This window comes from Mustela erminea, chromosome 3 (assembly GCF_009829155.1).
Source record: "Mustela erminea isolate mMusErm1 chromosome 3, mMusErm1.Pri, whole genome shotgun sequence".
NCBI lineage: Eukaryota > Metazoa > Chordata > Mammalia > Carnivora > Mustelidae > Mustela > Mustela erminea.
Window position 1 is genome coordinate 137,277,619 of NC_045616.1, and position 20,302 is coordinate 137,297,920.

General features: G+C 45.2%; 3 protein-coding genes across 11 annotated transcripts in view; 1 reads left to right on the forward strand and 2 right to left on the reverse strand.

Annotated features, from left to right (window-relative positions):
• The window catches only part of TTC23L (tetratricopeptide repeat domain 23 like), a 47,328-nt gene extending 38,635 nt beyond the window's left edge, over positions 1 to 8,693 (reverse strand). The window contains exons 1-4 of one of the 3 annotated variants that reach the window (XM_032337648.1): positions 8,645 to 8,693; positions 7,164 to 7,238; positions 3,491 to 3,671; positions 1,436 to 1,559 (exon numbers count right to left, since the gene is read on the reverse strand). In XM_032337648.1, the coding sequence (XP_032193539.1) occupies positions 1,436 to 1,559; positions 3,491 to 3,671; positions 7,164 to 7,231 (373 nt within the window). In that variant the 5' untranslated portion in view covers positions 7,232 to 7,238; positions 8,645 to 8,693. Of the gene's footprint in view, positions 1 to 1,435; positions 1,560 to 3,490; positions 3,672 to 7,163; positions 7,239 to 7,473; positions 7,595 to 8,086; positions 8,260 to 8,644 lie in introns of those variants that run through there. The other 2 variants (XM_032337645.1, XM_032337646.1) reach the window with 2 other exon arrangements.
• LOC116587257 lies at positions 8,563 to 10,743 on the forward strand. The gene is made up of 2 exons (XM_032337941.1): positions 8,563 to 9,349; positions 9,808 to 10,743. Exons 1-2 carry the CDS (start codon positions 8,563 to 8,565, stop codon positions 9,816 to 9,818), a joined length of 798 nt encoding a protein of 265 aa, XP_032193832.1. The 3' UTR covers positions 9,819 to 10,743.
• A 4,466-nt stretch (positions 10,744 to 15,209) lies between these two features.
• RAI14 (retinoic acid induced 14) overlaps positions 15,210 to 20,302 on the reverse strand; it is a 141,161-nt gene continuing 136,068 nt past the window's right edge. For all 7 annotated transcript variants that reach the window (XM_032337642.1, XM_032337641.1, XM_032337640.1 and 4 more), the window contains 2 exons: positions 17,712 to 17,777; positions 15,210 to 17,124 (listed from right to left, as the gene is read on the reverse strand). In XM_032337642.1, coding sequence (XP_032193533.1) covers positions 17,047 to 17,124; positions 17,712 to 17,777 — 144 coding nt within the window. In that variant the 3' untranslated portion in view covers positions 15,210 to 17,046. The remainder of the gene's footprint in view (positions 17,125 to 17,711; positions 17,778 to 20,302) is intronic.

Below are 20,302 nucleotides of genomic sequence, written 5' to 3' on the forward strand. Positions count from 1 at the left end.
TTTCTTTTGCTGAAGGCCTTCCTGACGTCCCTTACGTCTCACAGACAAGTGGTTGCCTGTTCCGCCAGGAAGGGAGGACTCTCTCCTCCCCTTAGCCATGTCAGCCTTCTCTCAGAATACAACAGATGTGTTCTTAAGGCCTGAATGGGCCCCACAGTGACCTCACTGTGGCCCACTGCTTCACCGTCCCCAACGTCAACCACTCATGGGCTTTCCATATCAATGGCCAAATGAATCTAAAATTTCATTAGAAACGAGCTCAAAAGGTCCCAAGGAGCCCTAAGCAAGAACACACGTTCTGAAGTTAACAGATTTAATTAACAATAAATTGAATTCCATTTTAACTTTTTCAAAAGCTCCAATTTCGGATATCTAGGCTGCTGGTGGCCTAGGTACACTGGTTCCCTTCCCCTGTAGCCCTCAAAACCATCTCAAGTCCTTAAATCACTTCCTTGTTAGGTAAGCTAGGCCCCACCTGAAGACCCAGGGACAAGGGATACTTGAAAAAGTCCCAGGCCAGTGGCTCAGTTCTGTCAAGCAGTGACACCTGCTGATCCATACTGTGTACCAGAGACTGTGTTCGCTATCGGGAAGACCTAGTCCCTGCTCCCAGGGAGCTTCTGTTTCGGAGACCCAGACATGTAAACAAAGCAGATATGAACGTGTACAAAGAGATCTGTGGTAGGAGGGTATGCAGTCCGTGAGGGATGGCACGGCTGGCCACGGGGCACAAAGCCCTGTGCTGACCCTGTCCTTGGCTCCAAAACATGTTCGTGCCTCTATCAGTCTGAACAAGTATTTATGGAGCCTCTACTGCCACCTTCTTGCCCTTGTGGATCTTACACTTGGGTCTGTTTTAGCAAATGCATCCCCATCTTGTTCTTCCGTACAGTGTACCTTCCAGAAAGCACCATTTCTCTAGGATGAGGGCTTGCTCTTTTCCTCAGCTAAACCTTCCAGGAACTGAGTTCTGTCCACGGAATTCAGGTCCTGTTACTGGGGCACTCAGGTCCTGTTACAGGCACTCGCCCTGAGGCTGAGTGTCCACACCTGCCTGTCCTTCCCCTGTGGACCTGTGGCTGGAACTTCTGATATCGTCCCTAGCCCACTGTGTCTCTGTGGCCTCATGTGTACACTATGGACAATAACATTATCTTCCTCCATGGGATATTATAAGGACTAAATGAGACTGGCTTGGAACAGGCTAAGTACTCAATAAATCACCTATCACCATTACCTTTATTTCTAAGATCCCTGCCACACTGCCTGCCTCATCCACGGACTTTCCCGCCTTTTGCTGAGGCGTGAGTTGGGGGCAGGAAGGGCCCTCCCCCCCGTCCCCAGGCCCTGCCATCCCAACCCCACCATGCTTGTAGGTTGGGCAGTCTGGCTCTCGAGGGCTGGTCCACCACACCCAGCGGGGGAAACCACGTACCTCTCAGTGTCAGGTAGCCATAAGCCAGGCTGGCCACAGCCTGTGCACATTTCCAGTGTTCTTCCCCAAAAATAATCCGAGAAAGGATGACACAGCGTATCAGCTCCTTGTTTGCTTGGGTATTCTGCAGAGAGCAAAGACATCATTATGCTTTTTGGAAAGGAAAGAAAGCTCTAGCCCAGGCTCTTCTCACGGGAATATAGGACTGAATTGACCTTTTATCATTTTCTCTTCTCTCCCCTTCCCATCCCTTGACCCATCCAGCAAGGCCTGGTGGCTGTCCCTTATTCCGAGGGCCTCACACTAAGCTCTGCTCCTCGCTTCTGCCACGAGTACGTGGTTCAGAGCGCCCTACCACAGGGCTGACCAAAACGGCCGTTCCCAACTGCTCCCACTCTTGCCCCTCCCCCAGTCTACTCAACCTCATAGCCACAGGGACTTCTTTTAACCTTTTATTGTGAAAAACTTTAGGAATATACAAAAATAGCATGAAGAAGGGCTCCCTTAGTTTCATGACGTATCCACTCATGGTCAATTTTGTTTCCTATCTACCCTCCTCATCTACCCACCCTCTCTATTATTTTGAAGAAAAATCAGATCTTAAATCATTTCATATCCCCTAAGTGTCTCCCAAAGACATGGACTTAGCCTTATAACTGGAAACCACTCTCACCAAATACTAACAATAATTCTGTCATGTTCAGTATGTACTCTCGTAAGTCTAATAATTACCTCATAAATTTTTTTTTTTTTTTTTTTTTTTTTACAGTCCGCCTGTCCCTGCACTGACATCAGTCTCCTGAATCCTTTTCCATCTGTAGGTTCCGCCTCCATCTAGTCATTATTCAAAGTGGCCGAGGACTTGTCAAGCCTTAAAAACGCTCAGTTGTCCTCTATGGCAGATGGTACTTCTCTGTTTCTAAAAGCAAACGTTCTAGCCTGGCTCTGTGAAATATGAATGGGTATAGGCCAAGACAACTGTCTTCTCAAGGCCTCTGGACGATTTACAAAAGTACATTTATAGATCTACCCAACAGGGTAGATCTACCCAAGAGGGGTATCAGCTTCTATCATCTGCCTGTGAGGTGTCTCCTGGCCTTTCCCAAAGCCATCTACACACCTTTTCTCCACACCTGACTTTAAGCTCATTTTCCCCTGGACAGGAAGTCAGTGTATGAATTCCTCAGTGGATGAATCACGCTCCGGGAGCGTGTTGGTGCCTGTGTTCTAAAAATGATGGCCACTGTCATCCTGTCTCAGGCTCCTGGATTTTGAACATTCTGATCTTGTTCTTCTGTACAGAGTTAAGAGCACTTGCCCTGAGGTCCAAGTTACCAAGTCTCTGCCTCACTCTGAGAAATGCACCCCTGGACCTCTGCTGCTACATCCCCTTTCTGGTGGTTTAGTTTGCTTATGAGTCCACTGAACCCCTGGCATCCAAGCCTGGGCCTCAGCTTGGCTGCCCTTGTTTTCAGTCTCCTGCCTCACTATCCTGGCCTTCCTGTTACCCAAAAAATCCCATTCTGAAACCTCTCAGAAGAAATTTCTCTTTTTAAGTTTTTTTAATTAAAGGTAATCAAGGGGTGCCTGGGTGGCTCAGGTACATAGGGCATCTGCCTTTGGCTCAGGTCATGATTCCCTGGTCCTGGGATCAAACCCCATGTCAGGCTCCCCGGTCAGCGGGAAGACTGCTTCCCCCTCACCCACGCCTCCTGCTTGTGTTCTCTTTCTGTCTCTCTCTCTGTCCGAAAAACAAATAAAATCTCTTTTAAAAAATGAAAGGTAATCAAACATCAACACAAAAAACAAAATATACATTTTCAGTTTAAAGCCAGGAGCACAAACCCTCCATGGAAGAAAGCAGAGTGAGCCAGGTGTGGAACCCAAGGGCAGGGCGGCTCCCCCACTATGCTCTGCCTTGTTCCCTTCTACTTACAAAGAAATACAACAACTTCCTCTACTTTGAGTCCTTCAATGTTCACTGAAGGCAGAGCTTCTGTCTTCGTGGATGTATTTTTAAAAGGAAACTAAAACCTCGTGGGGTTTTTGTTTTACCATCTTTTTCTTAATCAGCTGAGCTATTTTCTTCTGGGATTGGGCTAATTTCTCTTTAGGAAGAGACATGCAGCCTACAGCGTTCTCCTCGGCTGTAGTGTCTTCTTCACTCTCTCCAGACCCACTAGAGGAACACAATTCGTCTTTTTGCTGGCATGCTGGGATCTTGGCTTGCTGGGACCTATAGATACCAGAGAGAGATGTGGATTCAGATTTGACCTCTGAGTATCTCAAAGCAGGGGGGTAGGGATATGTGCTCTAACAGAAACTTGAAGGAATAAAGTCTGGAGATAAGTTCACGTTCCCCCTTGAAGCCCAGAATCAGGACAGCAATGTGTGATTCAGATGAAACATTTGTTAAACCACCCACTTCCATCAGAGTCCCAGCTCTGCTATTTACCAACCACATGACCCTAAGCAAGTTATTATTTGTTTCTTTGTAAAATAAATCAATCAGAGGAGGTGACTGGATTAAATCGGATGATACTCATAAATCACTTAGCTATTTAGTAGGTACTATTTTAATATTAGCTACTTTTATTTTATTAGCTCCATGACTGGGTTTCTTCTTCTACAAAACAAAGGTGTTGAATTGGAAGATCTCAAAGATCTTTTACATTCTAAAATTCTGATCCAATCCAGGAAAGAAAATCAATATAATGAAATAATGGGAAGGGAATTCATAGATTGAGGCTTGACTTCACTGTCCTCTTTCTTGTTTCTTTTAAGTAGTGGCTAACTAAAGAGGATATGGTCCCAACAAGGAGAGGGGAGGGAACCCCACAGGTCAAGAATAGATTCCCGAAGCAAAATGGCCTTCCCAATTATATTAGAAATAAATGTGTTGAAAAAGAGCTGAGGGGCTGAAAATCTACCCCCCCACACACTTGTTTCCCTCCCTCCTACCTCTCTCCTTCCCTCCCACCCCCTCATCCCCCTCCCCTCTCTCCTTCCTGCCCCCTCTCCTGTCTCACATACACAATGTAGATCTCTAACTTTGATGCTGAACACGACTATGAACGGGTAATTGTAAATGGTAAAGATAAAAGTCAAAGGAGGTAATCTTACAGAAAAAAAGGCATAACCATGTCTTAACATCGCCAGAAAAATCAAAGTGATCCCGAAAAAATAGAATTCTGAAATCTTAAGAGTGGCAACAGAATGTTTAATTAATTATAAACAAGTCTTCCAAATGAATCACCTTTGTATACACAATTTTAAAAGTTATACGACTTTTAAAAGTTCAACCACTACATAGTTTTAAGAATAATATTTATTTCCCTTTTCCACTGATTAGATAAGTAATAGATGTTTACTGTAAAAAGAAAAAAAAGAAGAAGCAGAAAAGCAAATGTCAAGTGTAATCTTTTACGCTAGGTTTGAAAAATGACATGTTAATATCCATTCAGAGTTCCTGTTCTAAATAACCTACCCAGAGGCACATGAGCAAACTGGGTCACATGGAAGGGAAGCAACACTTCTCCAGGCCCAGAAACCTTCTGCCCACAAACAGAAGTGTGCTTTCAGAAGACATGCAAACTCAGTGGAAAAGCCAGAGAACATGGCTGATGCAAGGCAATCAGAAGGTGGGTGCTAAGCTTGCCTCCTTTCCACCTGGCGAATTCCATGCTCCCAACTCAGATGTCACCTCTGCTGGAGTCCCGTACTAGAGTAGCAAAGCAGAGACACCCTCCAAAGGACTTGCAAAAATGTCCTCCAAACTTCTACTACAGTGCAAATCACGTTATAGTCACATGTTCAAAATTCATTCGTTTTGTTTCTGAGTCATCCTTGACTCCGGAAAATAATCTCTACCAGGGCTGGGGCTAAATCTCATTTGTTCCTGAAACTCTGATATCTGCCTTACAAAAAATAAATAATGGCTCATTAAATGCACAGATGAATGAAAAAAGAAAACACAGTCTTTAGAACACTTGAAAAATACTGAAGATAGAGGGAATCTGTGGCAACAGATCCTGAGTCAAGAAAACTAACAGAAACTTGAGTCCCTCAATAGAAGATTTTGCCTAGGCTTCATATTTCATAGACCTGAAACAGAAGTTCAATCTTCTGGGATCACCAAGGACTGCCAATCATGGATCTTAAAAATTATAAGCCCTAAATATTTTAAGTTCAGGCTTCGATAAATTAAGCTGACTCCAAAGGCAGGAGCTTCAACAGCAGCAACCTCGAAAGAAGGAGAAACATTGAGGTCTTGACTACTGACTTGAGAATGCAAAGCCCTAAACTAGCTTTGAACATCTTGTCATGAAAGATAAGAAAGGTAACTGGAGAATACTGACCAGTCAGCTCACGTGAAAGATAAAATAATAGTCAGAATAAAAAGAATAGGCAGGTTGAATGAAAGGTCTGTCTTGCCAGGTTTATAACTTATTCTTATAATGCCATCATAAATATGAATTCAGACTAGTAATATCAAGTATGAATTATCCGATTACTTATAAGATACCCTACATGAACACCACTTCTTAACTTCAATTTTTAAAGTTATACAACTTTTAACCTCAGGATATTTTATGAGGTGGTACAAAATTACTAAAACGTAACCACTAGTCACACGTGGCTATTATGCACATGAAATGTGGCTAATCTAAAATGAGATATGCTTTAAGTATAAAATACATACTGAATTTCAAAGACTTAGAAGAAGAAAAAAATAAATATTTCACTACTTATTTTATAAAATATTACAGATATTTTAAGATAAATATAGTATTAAAATTCAATCTACCTATTTCTTTTTTATTTTTTACTATGGCTCCTGGAAAACTTAAATTACATATGTGGCTCGCATTTGTGACTTGCATTATATTTCTATTTGATAACACTGGTATAGATCAATCGTTCTCAACCAAGGGTGATATTGCCCCCAGGGGACATTTGGCAATGTCTGGAGACATCTTAGTTTGTCATTACTGGGACAGTGCTACTGGCATCTACTGGGTAGAGACCAGAAATGCTGCTAAGCATCCTACAATACATACATCAGCTTTCTACAACAAAGAGTTAGCCAACCGAAAATGTCAACAGTGCCAAGGTTGGTATAGAAAAAACCCGGGTATAGAAAAATGGTTAAAGAATTGACTCTGCAATCCGGGTACGCAGTTTGAATCACTAGCTGTGGGATTTGGGGTCAATTACTTAACCTTTTTCTGATTCATACTCCTTATTTACAAAATTATAATAGTATAATAGTACTACCGGTACAGAGATATTGGGGCAATTAGATAACTTAATACATGTCAGTACTTTGAACAGTGCCGGGCACATAGTATTTGCTCAGTAAGTAAGTAATAGCTATTATGTGAAAGTTTTAGTTTATTATCGCCTATTTCATGAAACAATTTTAATTTCCTCATTATCTTTATTGTAGTTAATTCTCCATGACTTCATCATTCTTGTTATAATTAACCTATAAAAAATAAAAATTCCCTTCGGCTGGGAAAAACAATTATGTTCCTTCTTGCATGGCTTGCATAAGTACAAATGGATCACATAGCAGAATTGTTAATTAAACCACACCACAGAAGCTCAAATTCCTCTTCAATGTAATATGCATGCAAAGCTCCGTAGCCCAGGTTTGCCTTAAGTGGGAGGTCCTAGTATTCCAGGCCAGTAACTGTGGGTGATGTCAAGCTTCTGTGGTACTTACAGGTGGAAGCAGAAGTCCCAGTCGGTGTCATTGCTGACAGTTGGAATGCGGATGGGGCTGGCTTTCATCTTCTTACTGCCAAACCACAAGTCAGAGTGGCTTTAGGGAAAAAAAGACTTAGACGTCTATTTTCTCTCTGTAGGAGGCTATTAACATTAAATTGAAACTGCCCAAATATATAACCCATCTGAAATAAATAAACAGACTTTCCACACTCATGTACAGAGATACCTAGAAGGCAGAAATTAAAGGCATTTGTCATATTAAAAGTCTGAATTAAATTTCTTTCTCCTAATTCCTATTCCTGTACCTACAAAATCCTTGACTTTTTGCTGTTGTTGTTGTTGTTTACCCCCTGAAAGCCACTATATTTACAAATCCCGATTCATCAAGACTATGTTCTCCTGGGGCATCTGGGTGGCTCAGTGGGTTAAAGCCTCTGCCTTTGGCTCAGGTCATGATCTCAGGGTCCTGGGATGGAGCCTGGCATCAGGCTCTCTGCTCAGCGGGGAGCCTGCTTCCTCCTCTCTCTTTGCCTGCCTCTCTGCCTACTTGTGACCTGTCTGCCAGATGAATAAATGAGATCTTTGGGGGCGGGTGGGGTGGGGGGAGAAAGACTATGTTCTCCTACTCAAGTCAGATATTGTTTCTGCCAGATGGAACCAAGCAAAGCAACCAGTTCCAAGCATCAAATGAACGATATCAGTAAATTCTCCCTGTCCCTAGGGCCATCCCACTATTAATAAGAAGTCCTAGTTAAGGAACACACATGCGTCTATTTGGGTATTGTCCATAGCTGATGGGGGAAATGACTGAAACCTCAGGACAAAAATCTTATTTATAATTATTTGCGAAATTCAGTTCTCACAGCTCTCCCTATCACTTAAATCAAATCTAAACCAAATGCATAGTTATGTACTGACCATCAACACCCACCAAGTCGCTCTCCATCTCACCCTGCAGAATCATTTCCACCTGAGCTCTCAGTAGCTCTTACACAGGCTCCAGAACATCCACAATCCAAACACCAGAAGATTAATTTCTCTTTCTAATCTCTACTTTAAAAACTATGGCCAGGGGTGCCTGGGTGGCTCAGTGGGTTAAGCCTCTGCCTTTGGCTAAGGTCATAATCTCAGGGTCCTGGGATCCAGCCCCCGCATCAGGCTCTCTGCTCAGCCTACTTGTGATCTCTCTGTCAAATAAATAAAATCTTTAAAAAAAAAAAAAAAAAAAAAAAAAAAAAAAACTATGGCCAGGGCTAGTAGTTTTGCGTTCTCAACCTCCTAAATAACATGCCATATGGCCCTGAATAAAATATAACACCAAACTTTGGCCCCTCTCTCAAATGCAAATCGCTTCCTTCTTCCTTTCCCCGCAACTTCGTAAACCCAGACACCACATGCTGAGCCCCAGGCGAGCATCCCGAGGCTTCTTTCTTGAGGGTGGTGCCTTCGCCACAGAGGGTCCAACTGGAAACGCACCCGCGGGGAGCAGCGACGTAGCCCGTGGGCCGTCCCCCTGGCCGAGGACAGAGAAGCCACGCCCCGGAACTAGCCTTCCAGCTCCCTCAGCCGAGAGCTCGGCTTCCTCGCGCGGCGTCCGCGTCCTGGCTTCAGCGTCCTTGGTTCAGGGCGCCGCCGTGCGTGGCGGAAGCGAGGCTCTCTGCGCGGTAGGCCTGGCGCGCCGGCGGCTTAGGTTCCGGCTCGGGAGACAATGGGGTTGCCATGGGAACGGAACGCCGCCGGCTGAGTCGGGAGCGTCGGCGCCAGTAGCCATGGCGACGCGGGGCACTTCCGGTCCGGAAAATCCCGGGCGGCTCCCGGGCGCTTCCGCCGCTTACGGTCTCCGCGAGCGGGAGGCGCGCACCGTGGAGCTCGTCCCCAAGCTTCCTTTTGCTGCGGTTGCGTCGTCCGCTCCTGTTTTTCTGAAAGGGACTTTAGCTTTCAGGCACGAAGATGCAGGAAGAGGAGCGAAATCCCGTCTCAGGATAGAAGAGGGCGCTGGGCTCCACGACCCCGCTTACGTAAAGCTGCTGCGTACGGGACTAAATGGGCGCCCCTTTCGGCGCCCCTTGGCGCACCCTGCATCCCCGAAGTCCCCCCAGGTGCTCTGGCTCTCCAGACTGGAGAGGAAAGGCCCCGAGGTAACTGTTGATGGTGTCAGCACCGTCTGTGTTGCCTCTGCCGGTAAGATCTGAACGATGCTTGATCAGGAAAGTGGAGTGCAGGAAATGAATGGTTTGAGCAATGGGCCCCTAATTCAGCTGCTGATTAGCAGTTCCAGCAATATTCTCGGGGGGGTGGGACACATTGGGCAAACACCACATAGCCCTAATTTTTGCAGCATGTATTCTTAGACCATTCCTCTTCAGCAGCCTGAAATACACCATGATGATAATTCAGATCTGACGGGTGCAGGGCCGTTGGGGCCAGTACCCAAACCAACAGTACCAGCTCTGCAGCCTGGTGCCCAAGGGTGTTATCACAAACCCTACAGTGAACGAGGGCCCTTTGACAAGTCAAATTGAAGATGGTATGCCTTTGTTAAAAGGAAAAAAAAAAAAGTAGGCTCGGTAGAGAGAGAAGGAAAATATTTGCTAAGAACTTGAAAGGTGGTGTTTACATTTGTTGTTTGTTCTTTCCAGTTCCAGGTTGAAGTTTAATTGCTCTTGATCCAAGACTGCCAAAATAGATTTTCTGCAGTTAGGTTGGAAGAGCTATTTAAATGAGTTTGTTTAAATATCTCTCAAGTGAAACCTGAAGGGCATTGTAACTTATAGTTTAAATCTGTACCCTCAAGATCCTGCACCAAAATTTTAGAAAGATCCCGCCCTCTTTATTTTGTTTCCTAAGAGAACTCACAGCGTGGAACAAAGGTGAGAGCCATGAGCTCCACTTCAAGATTGCAGGGCTCTGGTTTTGACTCCATGTGGCCTGGGCCAAATCACAGCTCTGGAGTCTCAGTTTTCTTGCCCAGACAATGAGAGTATTTGTTACCACTTGTTTTCCCCAACCCCTCCCAGTCCCCAGGATTCTGTGCGGCAAACCGCAGATTTTTTGTGAGTATGAACGGTATTTAACACATATGGGGATAAAAAGGAAGAGCTGGTTTCCTGTTCCCTAACACTGATTCCCCCTTAACCTTGTTAAGTTGGTCTTCATCACACTGAAAAGTTTTAATGTTCTCATTTTAGGAATTGGCTAGGAGGTTTTTTTCTAAGTATATGAAACGTTACTTTTGGTTCCTGAACACCAGCTTCTACCCATCACTGCGAAGTGAGGTAACAGGACAAGTCCTGAATTCCCATTCTAAAAATGAGTCTGGTTTCACCTCCATTTAATTAGCTTTGACCTTGGGGAACCTGACTGGCTCAGTTGGCGTTTGCCCTTGACAGAGTCCAGGGTTCGAGCCCCACTTCAGGCTCCCTGCTCAGTGGGAAGTCATCTCCCTCTGACCCTCCTCCCTCTCGTGCTCACTCCCTCTCTCAAATAAATAAATAAAATCTTTAAAAAATAATAATAATTAGCTTTGACCAGAAGCAATTCACCTGTAAAATTAGAAGTCAGATTAAAAAAAAAAAGTTAAACTCTTAGAGTTCCAAACCTGTGTGCTGTTTTTTTTTTTCCTTGCCTTGCCGTCTTCACCCTGTCCCCAGATATAAACCTTAGTTACAGGTAAATGTGCTCTAGGTTTGTTCAGTAACTCTGGAATGGGATGCTGGTAATCTGGGTGGACATTGCCTTTATAGTGTGTTCCCTCACAGTTCCTCACTTGATCCTGAGGTAGAAGAAGGCAAGCACTGCTGTTGCAGAATCGCATAGGGGAAGCATGCATACAGATTCTTCCATCCCCAAATAAACTGTGATTAACTCCAAATTATTTTAACTCCAAGAACTGTGAAACTTAAGGACAAGGAAACCAAATAAACTTTACTTTGGACTATCTAGTTTCTTAAAACACATTTTCTGTCCCCTTAAGACAAGGTTAGATACCTTACTTCTGAGTTCCCGTACTACCCCCTGCACAATCTCATCTTGATGGTCACAATTATAAACTTAAAAAAAAAAAAGTTTTTCTTTTTTTAATATTTTATTTATTTGACAGAGACAGTGAGAGAGGGAATACAAGCAAGGGGAGCAGGAGAGGAAGAAGCAGGCTTCCTGCTGGGCAGGAAGCCCGATGCGATGCGGGGCTTGATCCCAGGACGTGGGGATCATGACCTGAGCTGGAAGCAGATGCTTAACGACCGAGCCACCCAGGCACCTTCTCTGTGAGTTTCCCACACTCCCCATGCATCTGTCCTTCCATCCTGGAAAAATGCACGTTGAAGAAGACCTGCTACTTGCCCAGTACTGTTCTAAGTGTTAGGGAAGCAATAGTGAACAGACAAAAATTTTGCTCTTCTGGAGCTTCTATTCTAGGTGAAGAAAGACAGGACTACTAGTAAATAGTCTGATGTCTCTCCAAGTTAGAAAAAGGCACAGAGCTTGGGAAATAGGCAACAACTTTGTGTGAATTAGGAAAAAAAAAAAGGCGACCCTCTTCCTCTAGCCAGACCCAGGCCCCCTGCTAAGCAGTAAAGCTATGGGAACAGAGGGTGGGCTGGGTTTTAGGACTCCCTTTTAGGACTTTCTCAGCTGGGTGTACCACCTTATTTGGAAGTAACAAATTATATGGAGAAAAACAAAGCCAGATAAAGGATCTAGAAAGTATAGGGTATGCTAGCTTCTACAGTGTAGTTAAGGAAGTCTTCTCTGACAAGTTGGTATTGAGTAAATAAAAGGAGCAACCAATACAAATGTCAGGTTTAAGAGCATTCTAAGATAACAGCAAGTACAAAGGCTCTGAGACAGGAGCAAGTTTGGTGGGTTCAAGGAAAAGCAAAGGGGGCAATTAAGAATGAGGAGACAGAAGAATGGGTCAGCAAAACAGCAAAGTGTGCAGGGCTCTATAGGCAATCCCTTCATCTAAATATCCACCCATCCACCCATGAAGACTGAATACCTACTGGGTAGTGGGCCGTGTCTGATCAGTTGTGAACTCCTTGTGGGCGGTAGTGGTTATGATTTACCCTTGAGATTTTAGCATTCAGCACAGTGTCTGGCTTATTATCAATGTTCACTAACACTTAAGAAACTTGCAACCATCTTCAGGAACGCTCCAGTAGCAGAGAGTCTGGCCCCTTAGTGTGTCTATCCGTTAGGAAACAGGAGTTGCTGCCGTAACCAATGGCCACAAACTTCGTGGCTTAAAACAACACAAGTTTATTATGTCCTAGTTCTGGAGGTCGGAAGTCTGCGATGGCTGTCCCTGGGCCAGAGACAAGATGTGGGCAAGGCTGATTCTTTCTAGAGGCTTTCGGGGTGGGGAGGGGGTTGTTTTCTTGCCTTTTCTGGCTTCGAGACCACGTGCGTTCTTGCTTTGTGGCCTCATTTTCCATCTTCAGATCTAGCAGTGTGGCATCTTTAAGTCTCTTGACTCCTCTTGCTTTAACAGATAAATATACTGTTAACACCGCCTTTCAGTGTATTTAACCTGACTTGATTTCCTTAGGTTTAAAAACATCCGGAAGTGACGTAGGGAGCACTTCCTATCTATCCTTCTCCTGTTCAGAAGCTCCCGTTATTTGGCGGGGTCTCGCTCCTTTCTCTCCCGTACACATTCCCATTTGTAATCCAGTACATCCCCTCTCAATACTTGAATATCCTGTTTCTTCCCATCTGGGGACTTGGTTTATAATGAACGTGCGGGAGTGTCTTCCCTCCACTCACCTCTTTCTCTTGGGGACTAACTCTTCAGAGTAGCCTCTCCATCTGCTGGAACCCCCATCAATTGCTCTCTCAACGCAGGGGCTCCAGTGGCCTACTTCCCACAACCATTACCATTGAGCTCCTGTCCTTGGACTGTTTCACAGATGGGCAACTCTCATGCTTGAGTTCTTGGCCCTGAGCGGAGCATAAATTGCTCCTCCGAATGCCTTGGCCTGTTGCTTTGCCCAGCAACCCCCTCTTTGCCTTGCAGTTGACCTTTTAACTTTGCTCACAAAGCAGCACCCCAGTCTTTGCTGCAGAGTTTGTGCTGCTGTCAGCACCCCACATTCCAGCTCTGCCACGTTGCGTGGGGTTGTGCTGACACGTTCTGCGAGCATTTCCCCCACACACAGCATGTCATGTGTTTATCTGAAGATGGGTGGGTTTAATTATTAAAGGCTTTGCAGTCTGTCTTCAAGTTTATGTAAGGAAAACAAATAGATGAGTCTTACTCCACCAATGTGATGAAAAGGGCCAGTCTTTCTCACACACTGTGATGACGCAGGCACTTTTCTCCCCTTTTTTTCTTTGCATTCTTGTACCACATGATGGATATTATTGCAGAATTAGGTGTGTGTGCCGACGGAGAACAACCAGACCCTCTCCAAGATATTTCTTTGTTTTTTACATAAGCTCTCCCCGCAACACGGGGCTTGAACTCACCACCCCCAAGAACCACATGCTGTACCAACTGAGCCAGCCAGGGACCCCTTAATTATCTTTTGAAGTATAGTCCAGAAGAGTGTATAAAGTATACTTCCATATTTAAAGGGCAACACTAAATACCTGCCTACAGGTACAGACAGACATGCAATGTCTCAGGTCATCCAAGAAATGGAACAGCTGTTGTCCCTGGAGAGGTGAACCAAGGATTGGGAGAAGAAAGATTTATTTTCAGTGTATTTCTGTTGACATCTAGTCATCAAGCCTTGGGAGTTTCTTTTCATACCCCAGCTTCAGTATGAAGCATTTCTTTCTATTTAAGAAGACAGGTTTGGGGGCGCCTGGGCAGTTCAGTCGGTTAAGTGGCTACCTTTGGCTCAGGTCATGATCTGGGGCTCCTGGGATCAAGCTCCCTGCTCAACGAGAAGCCTGCTTCTCCCTGTCCCTCTGCCTGCATCTCCCTTTGCTTGTGCTTTTCCTCTGTCAAATAAAAAAAAAAAAAAAAAAAAAAAGACTCGTTTGGGTATAGCGTGGTTAAGTGCCCAGCTGAGTTGTGGTGTTTCTCCAGGAAATCATCTGAGTTGAACAGCGGTCTCCGTTGAAGTAAGTTCTCACAGGGTGCACGCACTGGGTACACATAAAATAGTGAATAACTTCAAGTGCCATTGGCATTGTTTTCATGGATTTCTTTTGTCTTTTCGTGGTGGTGGGGGGCATTCGAGGTCCAGTGAAGCATGTACGGTGTGTAGTGACGAGAGCTGAAGTAGGTGTGGGAGAACCGTGTTGTGAGGGAAGGGGGGTGGCCCACTGTATTATGATAAAGAACGTTAGCTACTTAAATGATTGCACCCATTTCATTGTCACTTGGGTTTTGTTTTTTTAAGATTTATTTATCTATTTTTAGAGTGGGGGAGAGACAGAGGGAGAAAATCTCTCAAGCAGACTGCCTGCTGAGCAGAGAGCCCGATGTAGGGCTCCATCCCACAACCCATGAGATCATGAACTGAGCCAAAACCGGAGTCAGATGCCCCACCATTTGCTGTTTTAATTATGACTCAACCTGTGAGAATTCACCCTTAAGAGTTCTCTAAGAAATGAATTATCCTTGTGATAGTTGATAGCAGGTATTTGGCTTTTTTTTTTTTTAGCATGTGTATGTATTGCCTTTTCCAAAAAGGAAAAGGAAAGAAGAGAAAAAAAACAATCTAGCAGAAGCTTTTGAATGATTACAAAGACTGCAGACACCCGAGAGGCAATTTTGAACTGAAGAGCCATGAGACAGCTGTGCACTAGGGTCTGAGCTTGGGGCCGAGGTGCTAATCACCAGACCTAAAATAAGGGTCCTCCTGGGTTATCTGGGTGGGCGCCATGTAATCAGAGGGGTCGTCTAAAGTGGACAGGGGAGTCCAAGTCCGAGATTAAAGATGCTACGCCACGGCAAGGAGGTGACAGAGGACCACTGCTTGCCACAGCGTGTGACTCGGTTAAAAAACACCATCACACCCCAGCGCTACTGACCCACTCCTCGGGAGCCACATACATATGCTCATGAATGCACCAAAACTCAACAACAGAGATGCAAAATGAAACAAAGTTTATTTTCTGCAATACCTTCTGTAAATTACAAAGGCAAAAATGCTAAAACTACAGTATATAACTTTTTTCAATATTTAACCGGAGTACTTATAATAAATATGCATCCTGAAACAAGATGAAAGGCTACACTTTGTCAGGCATCCTACAAAATGTCTCAAGTTTTATACTCTGCAGCATTTCTGCACGGGGGCAGGAGCAGGGAGGGCTGCTTGTATTAAGGGCTGTGACAAAAAGTCCTTTTCACATTTCTTTGGAGCATTTTCGAAACGGCTGAACTATAAACAACTTCAGAAAAGCAACACCAAGCTTGAAAGCCATTTCTGCTTTGCTGTCCTTGGTCCTCGTCCAATAGAGATGAACATATCTTCCCAAACAGCCGAGCACCCTGTGCGCCCAGGCGGCCCTACGGTGCGTGGGGCCCTGTCAGGCCAGGCCTCTGCCCCTTCAGTTACACACTTCGGAGCTGTCTGTGCTCAGCCGACATCCCTCCTTAACAAAATGCCATAAGGAAGCTGCAGGCAAGTTTAAACACTTTTAACCTGAAAGTAAAGTGAACAGAAATACCCCCCCACAAACACCTTTGCTCTGCACCATCATGTGTACCGTATGGGGATTCTCAGTTTCAACACTGGAAAAGAAATCGGTACTAACAGTCCCTCCCAGGATCGTTTATGGGCGCTGGTAATGCTGGGGCATTCAAAGATTCGGGGTAAAAGAGAAGGTTTACCGTATTCAGAAATGTGCTACAGTTCTAAGGACACAATGGCAGAAAGTCTAGGGATACCGGTGGCAGCTCACGTAGAGGTTGGAATAGGAATAAATACATAACCACCCCGGCTATAGCGGGAAACTCTGAAGAAAGAGTTAGGCTTTTAAAAAAGTTGCAAGCACGGTTACCTAAAAATACTTTGTTAATACAGTCTAATGTAGATTTTGCTTATTTGGGGGTTTAGCTATGAAAACATCTTTAAGAGCCAATAAAAATATTGTAGAGAAAAAAACAACACTTTTAAAAAATTGAGGTTATGAACCATGAGGCATTTCATTTGTCTGTAAACACGCAGTTTACTGTCCCTTGTTGAAACACCAATGTCTGGGTTCCTGAGCTTCACGGATAACAGCAGGAGGCCAGTTTGCATAGAAAATCTGCAATATGTCAACAATTTGCTTAAAAAGAACTTCTCAGGGCAATCGGCTTTTGTCTTTCAGCTTCGGATTTGAGTGAACAGGGCTCACCACACCGTGGGGCCTGGGACCGAGGAGCAGCGAGCAACGCGATGAGCTTTCTAAGGCAGATGGGGGGAACGACGGAATGAGTTTTAGAATCCACAGGATATCACGATAAAGGCTCTTCAGCCTGCATGCCACAGAACTAGAGCCAGACTAATTGGATCGGAAGTTGAATCGTGTTTTAGGATTGGAAACCAAAGGCAAGAAGAGCCCCCCAGTGCTGAACACCCCGGCTTGAGTGCGGGAACGAAGGCAACCAAGGCCGTCCGCTGGCCAGCCACCGAGGGGGCGCCCACCGGCCAGCACCAGGACCAGACCCCCTGGGCGTGGCTGACCCCAGCTCCGGAATCTGAAGGGCTAACACCGTGTGTCACCTGTGCTGCTCTGAAGTCTCTAAGCGGTTCGGAGGACAGTCTTCTCCGGGGCCTCAGAAAGTCTTCAGAAAGCTGCCTTTGGAAAGGGAAAAAGCTCTGCGAGGCTGCGGGGCAGAGCACGAGTGAGCGCAACGGCAGTGGTTGCCAACAACTCCAGATCTAACACAAAGATGGACAACAAGGGGGCAGTGTACTGCCAAGGAATCCATTTTACTTCTTCTGGGACTGGTTTTTACACATCGTAAGGATTTGCTTCAGTACTTTCTGGACATCTTCATCCATCTGGCCCTAGGAAATGCAACCAAAAGACAATCATTAGAATCGAAGTTGAGTCCTGGCAGTCTCCCCGAGGGAATGAGATGGCTGGCTGAGATGAAGCCCTTGGCTTTCCCCCAGATCATCCAAATCCAAAGGAATGTTAGTCCTATCAATTCCCACATTTCTGTGCGGGACTGAGAGAGAGAGGGCCCTGTGCTTTTCCCTCTGGAGGCTGATGAGGCTGGATCTACCAGACCCACCAGCAAAAGGTTTCTGGGTCTCAGCTGCAAATGTAAGCCCAGCTAGCCAAGCCGCCTAGAGTTATGGGGGTGAGACCGTGCTGACGGCTGTGAGAATACGGGCGGGCCTGAAAACGAAGCCTGGGCTGCTGCTCCTGGTGGGGGTAACAGCCCCTTCCTCCTCCATTTCTCAACAAATGCTGAGGCTACTTTCCAACAATGGCGTCGGGCTCCCGACAAAATCCAAAGCAAAGCAATGAGCTTTTTAAAGCTTCTCAATGTAAACGATTCCCCCCTAATTTTCATTTGTTCTACTAGGTGAATGACAGGAGTCTGGGTGACATCTGCTCTGGTGTTTCTTTAGGATATTCAGCATACCTGCACGGCATACAGAAGATGCATTCTGTAAACAGATATGACCTCCTGGTGTTGTTTCTTGCATTCCTGGGAAGAGACAATGTGACAGTGTTAAGAGCTTAGGAGACCGGTAAAGAACAAAACCAAATACCTATGAGAAAGCTGTGGCCAAATGCTACCCAAAATTAGTTCCTTCAGCAAATGCTAGCATATGAGGCTTTTAAAACCGTTGTGGGCTCACTGGGTTGTATATTTCTGAATACCTATCGCTATTCTCAGGGAAACATTTGCTGATATTCTTCAAGGGGGACAAATCAACCTATTTCATATTTTGGCATGTCAACCTTAGAAGAAAATGCATGAAAAAGCAGTTGTTACGTAATCCCACCTTTGTTGCAAAAAATATATGTATACATACTTATGCAAATACACAGTCACATTCACACAAAGTAAATGGTGCAAAGAAACTATCAAATGCAAAAGGGGACCATCTCTGAGTGGCTGGATTATGGACCATTTTTATTTATAGAAACTTTTCCAGAGTCTTCTGTATTTTCCAACTTTTCCACAATAACCAAATATTTATTAATTTTAAAAATCTGTTCTTTTGAAAGGAGCTACTGTTCTCTCCCTATACAGCCAATCATAGAGTCCCCCAGGGAGCTCAGTTACTCAGCTGTCGGTGTACAGGTGTACCCCGGAAACCAACAGGGTGGTGGCACCAATCTCAGCCGGTTCCTCAGTACAGCTGTTCATGCTTGTTTCTCCTGGTTGAGCTATTGTTCCAATTCCTCTCAGTAACCGTTTCAAGAATCTTCACTCGCCTCTGAACTTTTCTGAGGAGATGGTTTTCCATGACGAAAACTGAGACTATCATCTACAAATTACTTCCAAAGTCTACAAAAGCCCATCAGTACCCTTCTCACCTCCTTCCCACGAGTGTCGGAATCTGAGGTGTCCTTCCTATTCGAGGAGAACCTTGGAAACCTCAGTCCTTTGATGGTCACGCCATTAGAAGGTGGGCTTAGGACCTTCCTCTGTGTCATTTCCTCTCAGCTTTTAGAGACTCCACTCAATCATTTAAAACTTCGTCTTCTGATCACCATCCTCCTTTCCATCCTTGTTTCTGTCATCCTTTGCGTGACTGCGATAGCCACATGCCTGAGCCCCAAACACCTCGGTCTCTCAGTTTCCTCAACGTCCACCTCAATGACTTGCTCCTCCTCCTTGCAGCCATGCACTCTCAAGGTCACAGCCCTGTCTCTGTCATTGCCTCTGAAATCTTGAAAGAGAGCACCTCACCCTCTGGTCACCAGATCCTTTCTTTCTAGCAAATCTACTTTAGGCTTCCCCTGCCTCCTGCTATGGTTCTTCAGCCCCATCAGATACTTGGCCCCTTGGTCACTTTTCTAGGCAGCCCACTGAGGTTCAGATTCCATCCGTCACTCCACTGGGACTGTCCCTGCCGAGGCTGCCAAGGGCCATCTAAATGCCACATCCCATTCCTTGCTGCCTCGTACCTATCCCTTCGAGACTCAGCACAAGCATCACATCCTACAGGAAGCTTTTCGAGACATTTCCTCTGTATGCCCGGAGCATGCTGGTCTTCTCTCTACCAGTGGAGGCTGACCACAGTGAGAATATGGAAAGTTCACTGAGTATAAACTCGGTGAAGGCGGGAACTGTGTCATATTCAGTTTTAGATCATTGGCGCCATACATTAAAGGTGTTGAAAATTGTAAAAATGATTGTATGAACCATCAGCATTTTGTCTACAAGTCTGAAAACCACTTCATCAGAAAAATGACCTGCGGAACCCAACAGGGAGCCTCTTCCCCTCCCCTGATCGCTCCTTCACTGCTAGAGCTGATAACACAAAAAAGCTGGTTTTGTACTCTGGCCAGCCAGTGTTAAGGATTGCAGGAACCTGAATTCACCAGTATCAAGTCTGTACTGAAGAAATCCTACATCCCAGGTCCCGCCTGTCAACAAAACTAGTGATAGTCCACGACAGATGAACCCTTGGCTTCACGTGGAAAAGGTAACATCCCATGTCAACTAAAACCTTAAATGCAAGGGGAGGTGAAATGTTGGCCCTCCAAAGATATCCACGCGCCAATGCCCGGAACCTGTGGAATATTACTTCTGTGGTGACAGGAACCTTGCTGTTGTGATTAAGTTAAGGATCTTGAGATGGAGGAAAAGTTTATACTGACTATCCAGGTATCCCTTAAGTGTAATCACAAGAGTCCTTATAAGAGAGAAGCAAAAGTGGAGGAGATGGGAGGGCAGAGCCAGAGGTGGAGAGATATGCTTTGAACTGGAGGTAGGACCCATGAGCCAAGGAATTTGGGTATCCTCTAAAAGCTAGCGAAGGCAAGGAAATGGATTCTCCCCTAGAGCTTCTAGAAGGAAGCAGCCTTGCTGGTACCTTGCCTTTAGTGAAATAGATTTCACACTTATCTCCAGAATTTTTTTTTAAAGATTTTTATTCATTTGAGAGAGAGAGAGAGAGAGAGAAGGAGCGTGAGCAAGCGCGATGCGGGGGAGGGAAGAGCAGAGGCGGAGGGGAGAGGGATAAGAGCACTCTGCTGAGCACGGAGCTCCACGCA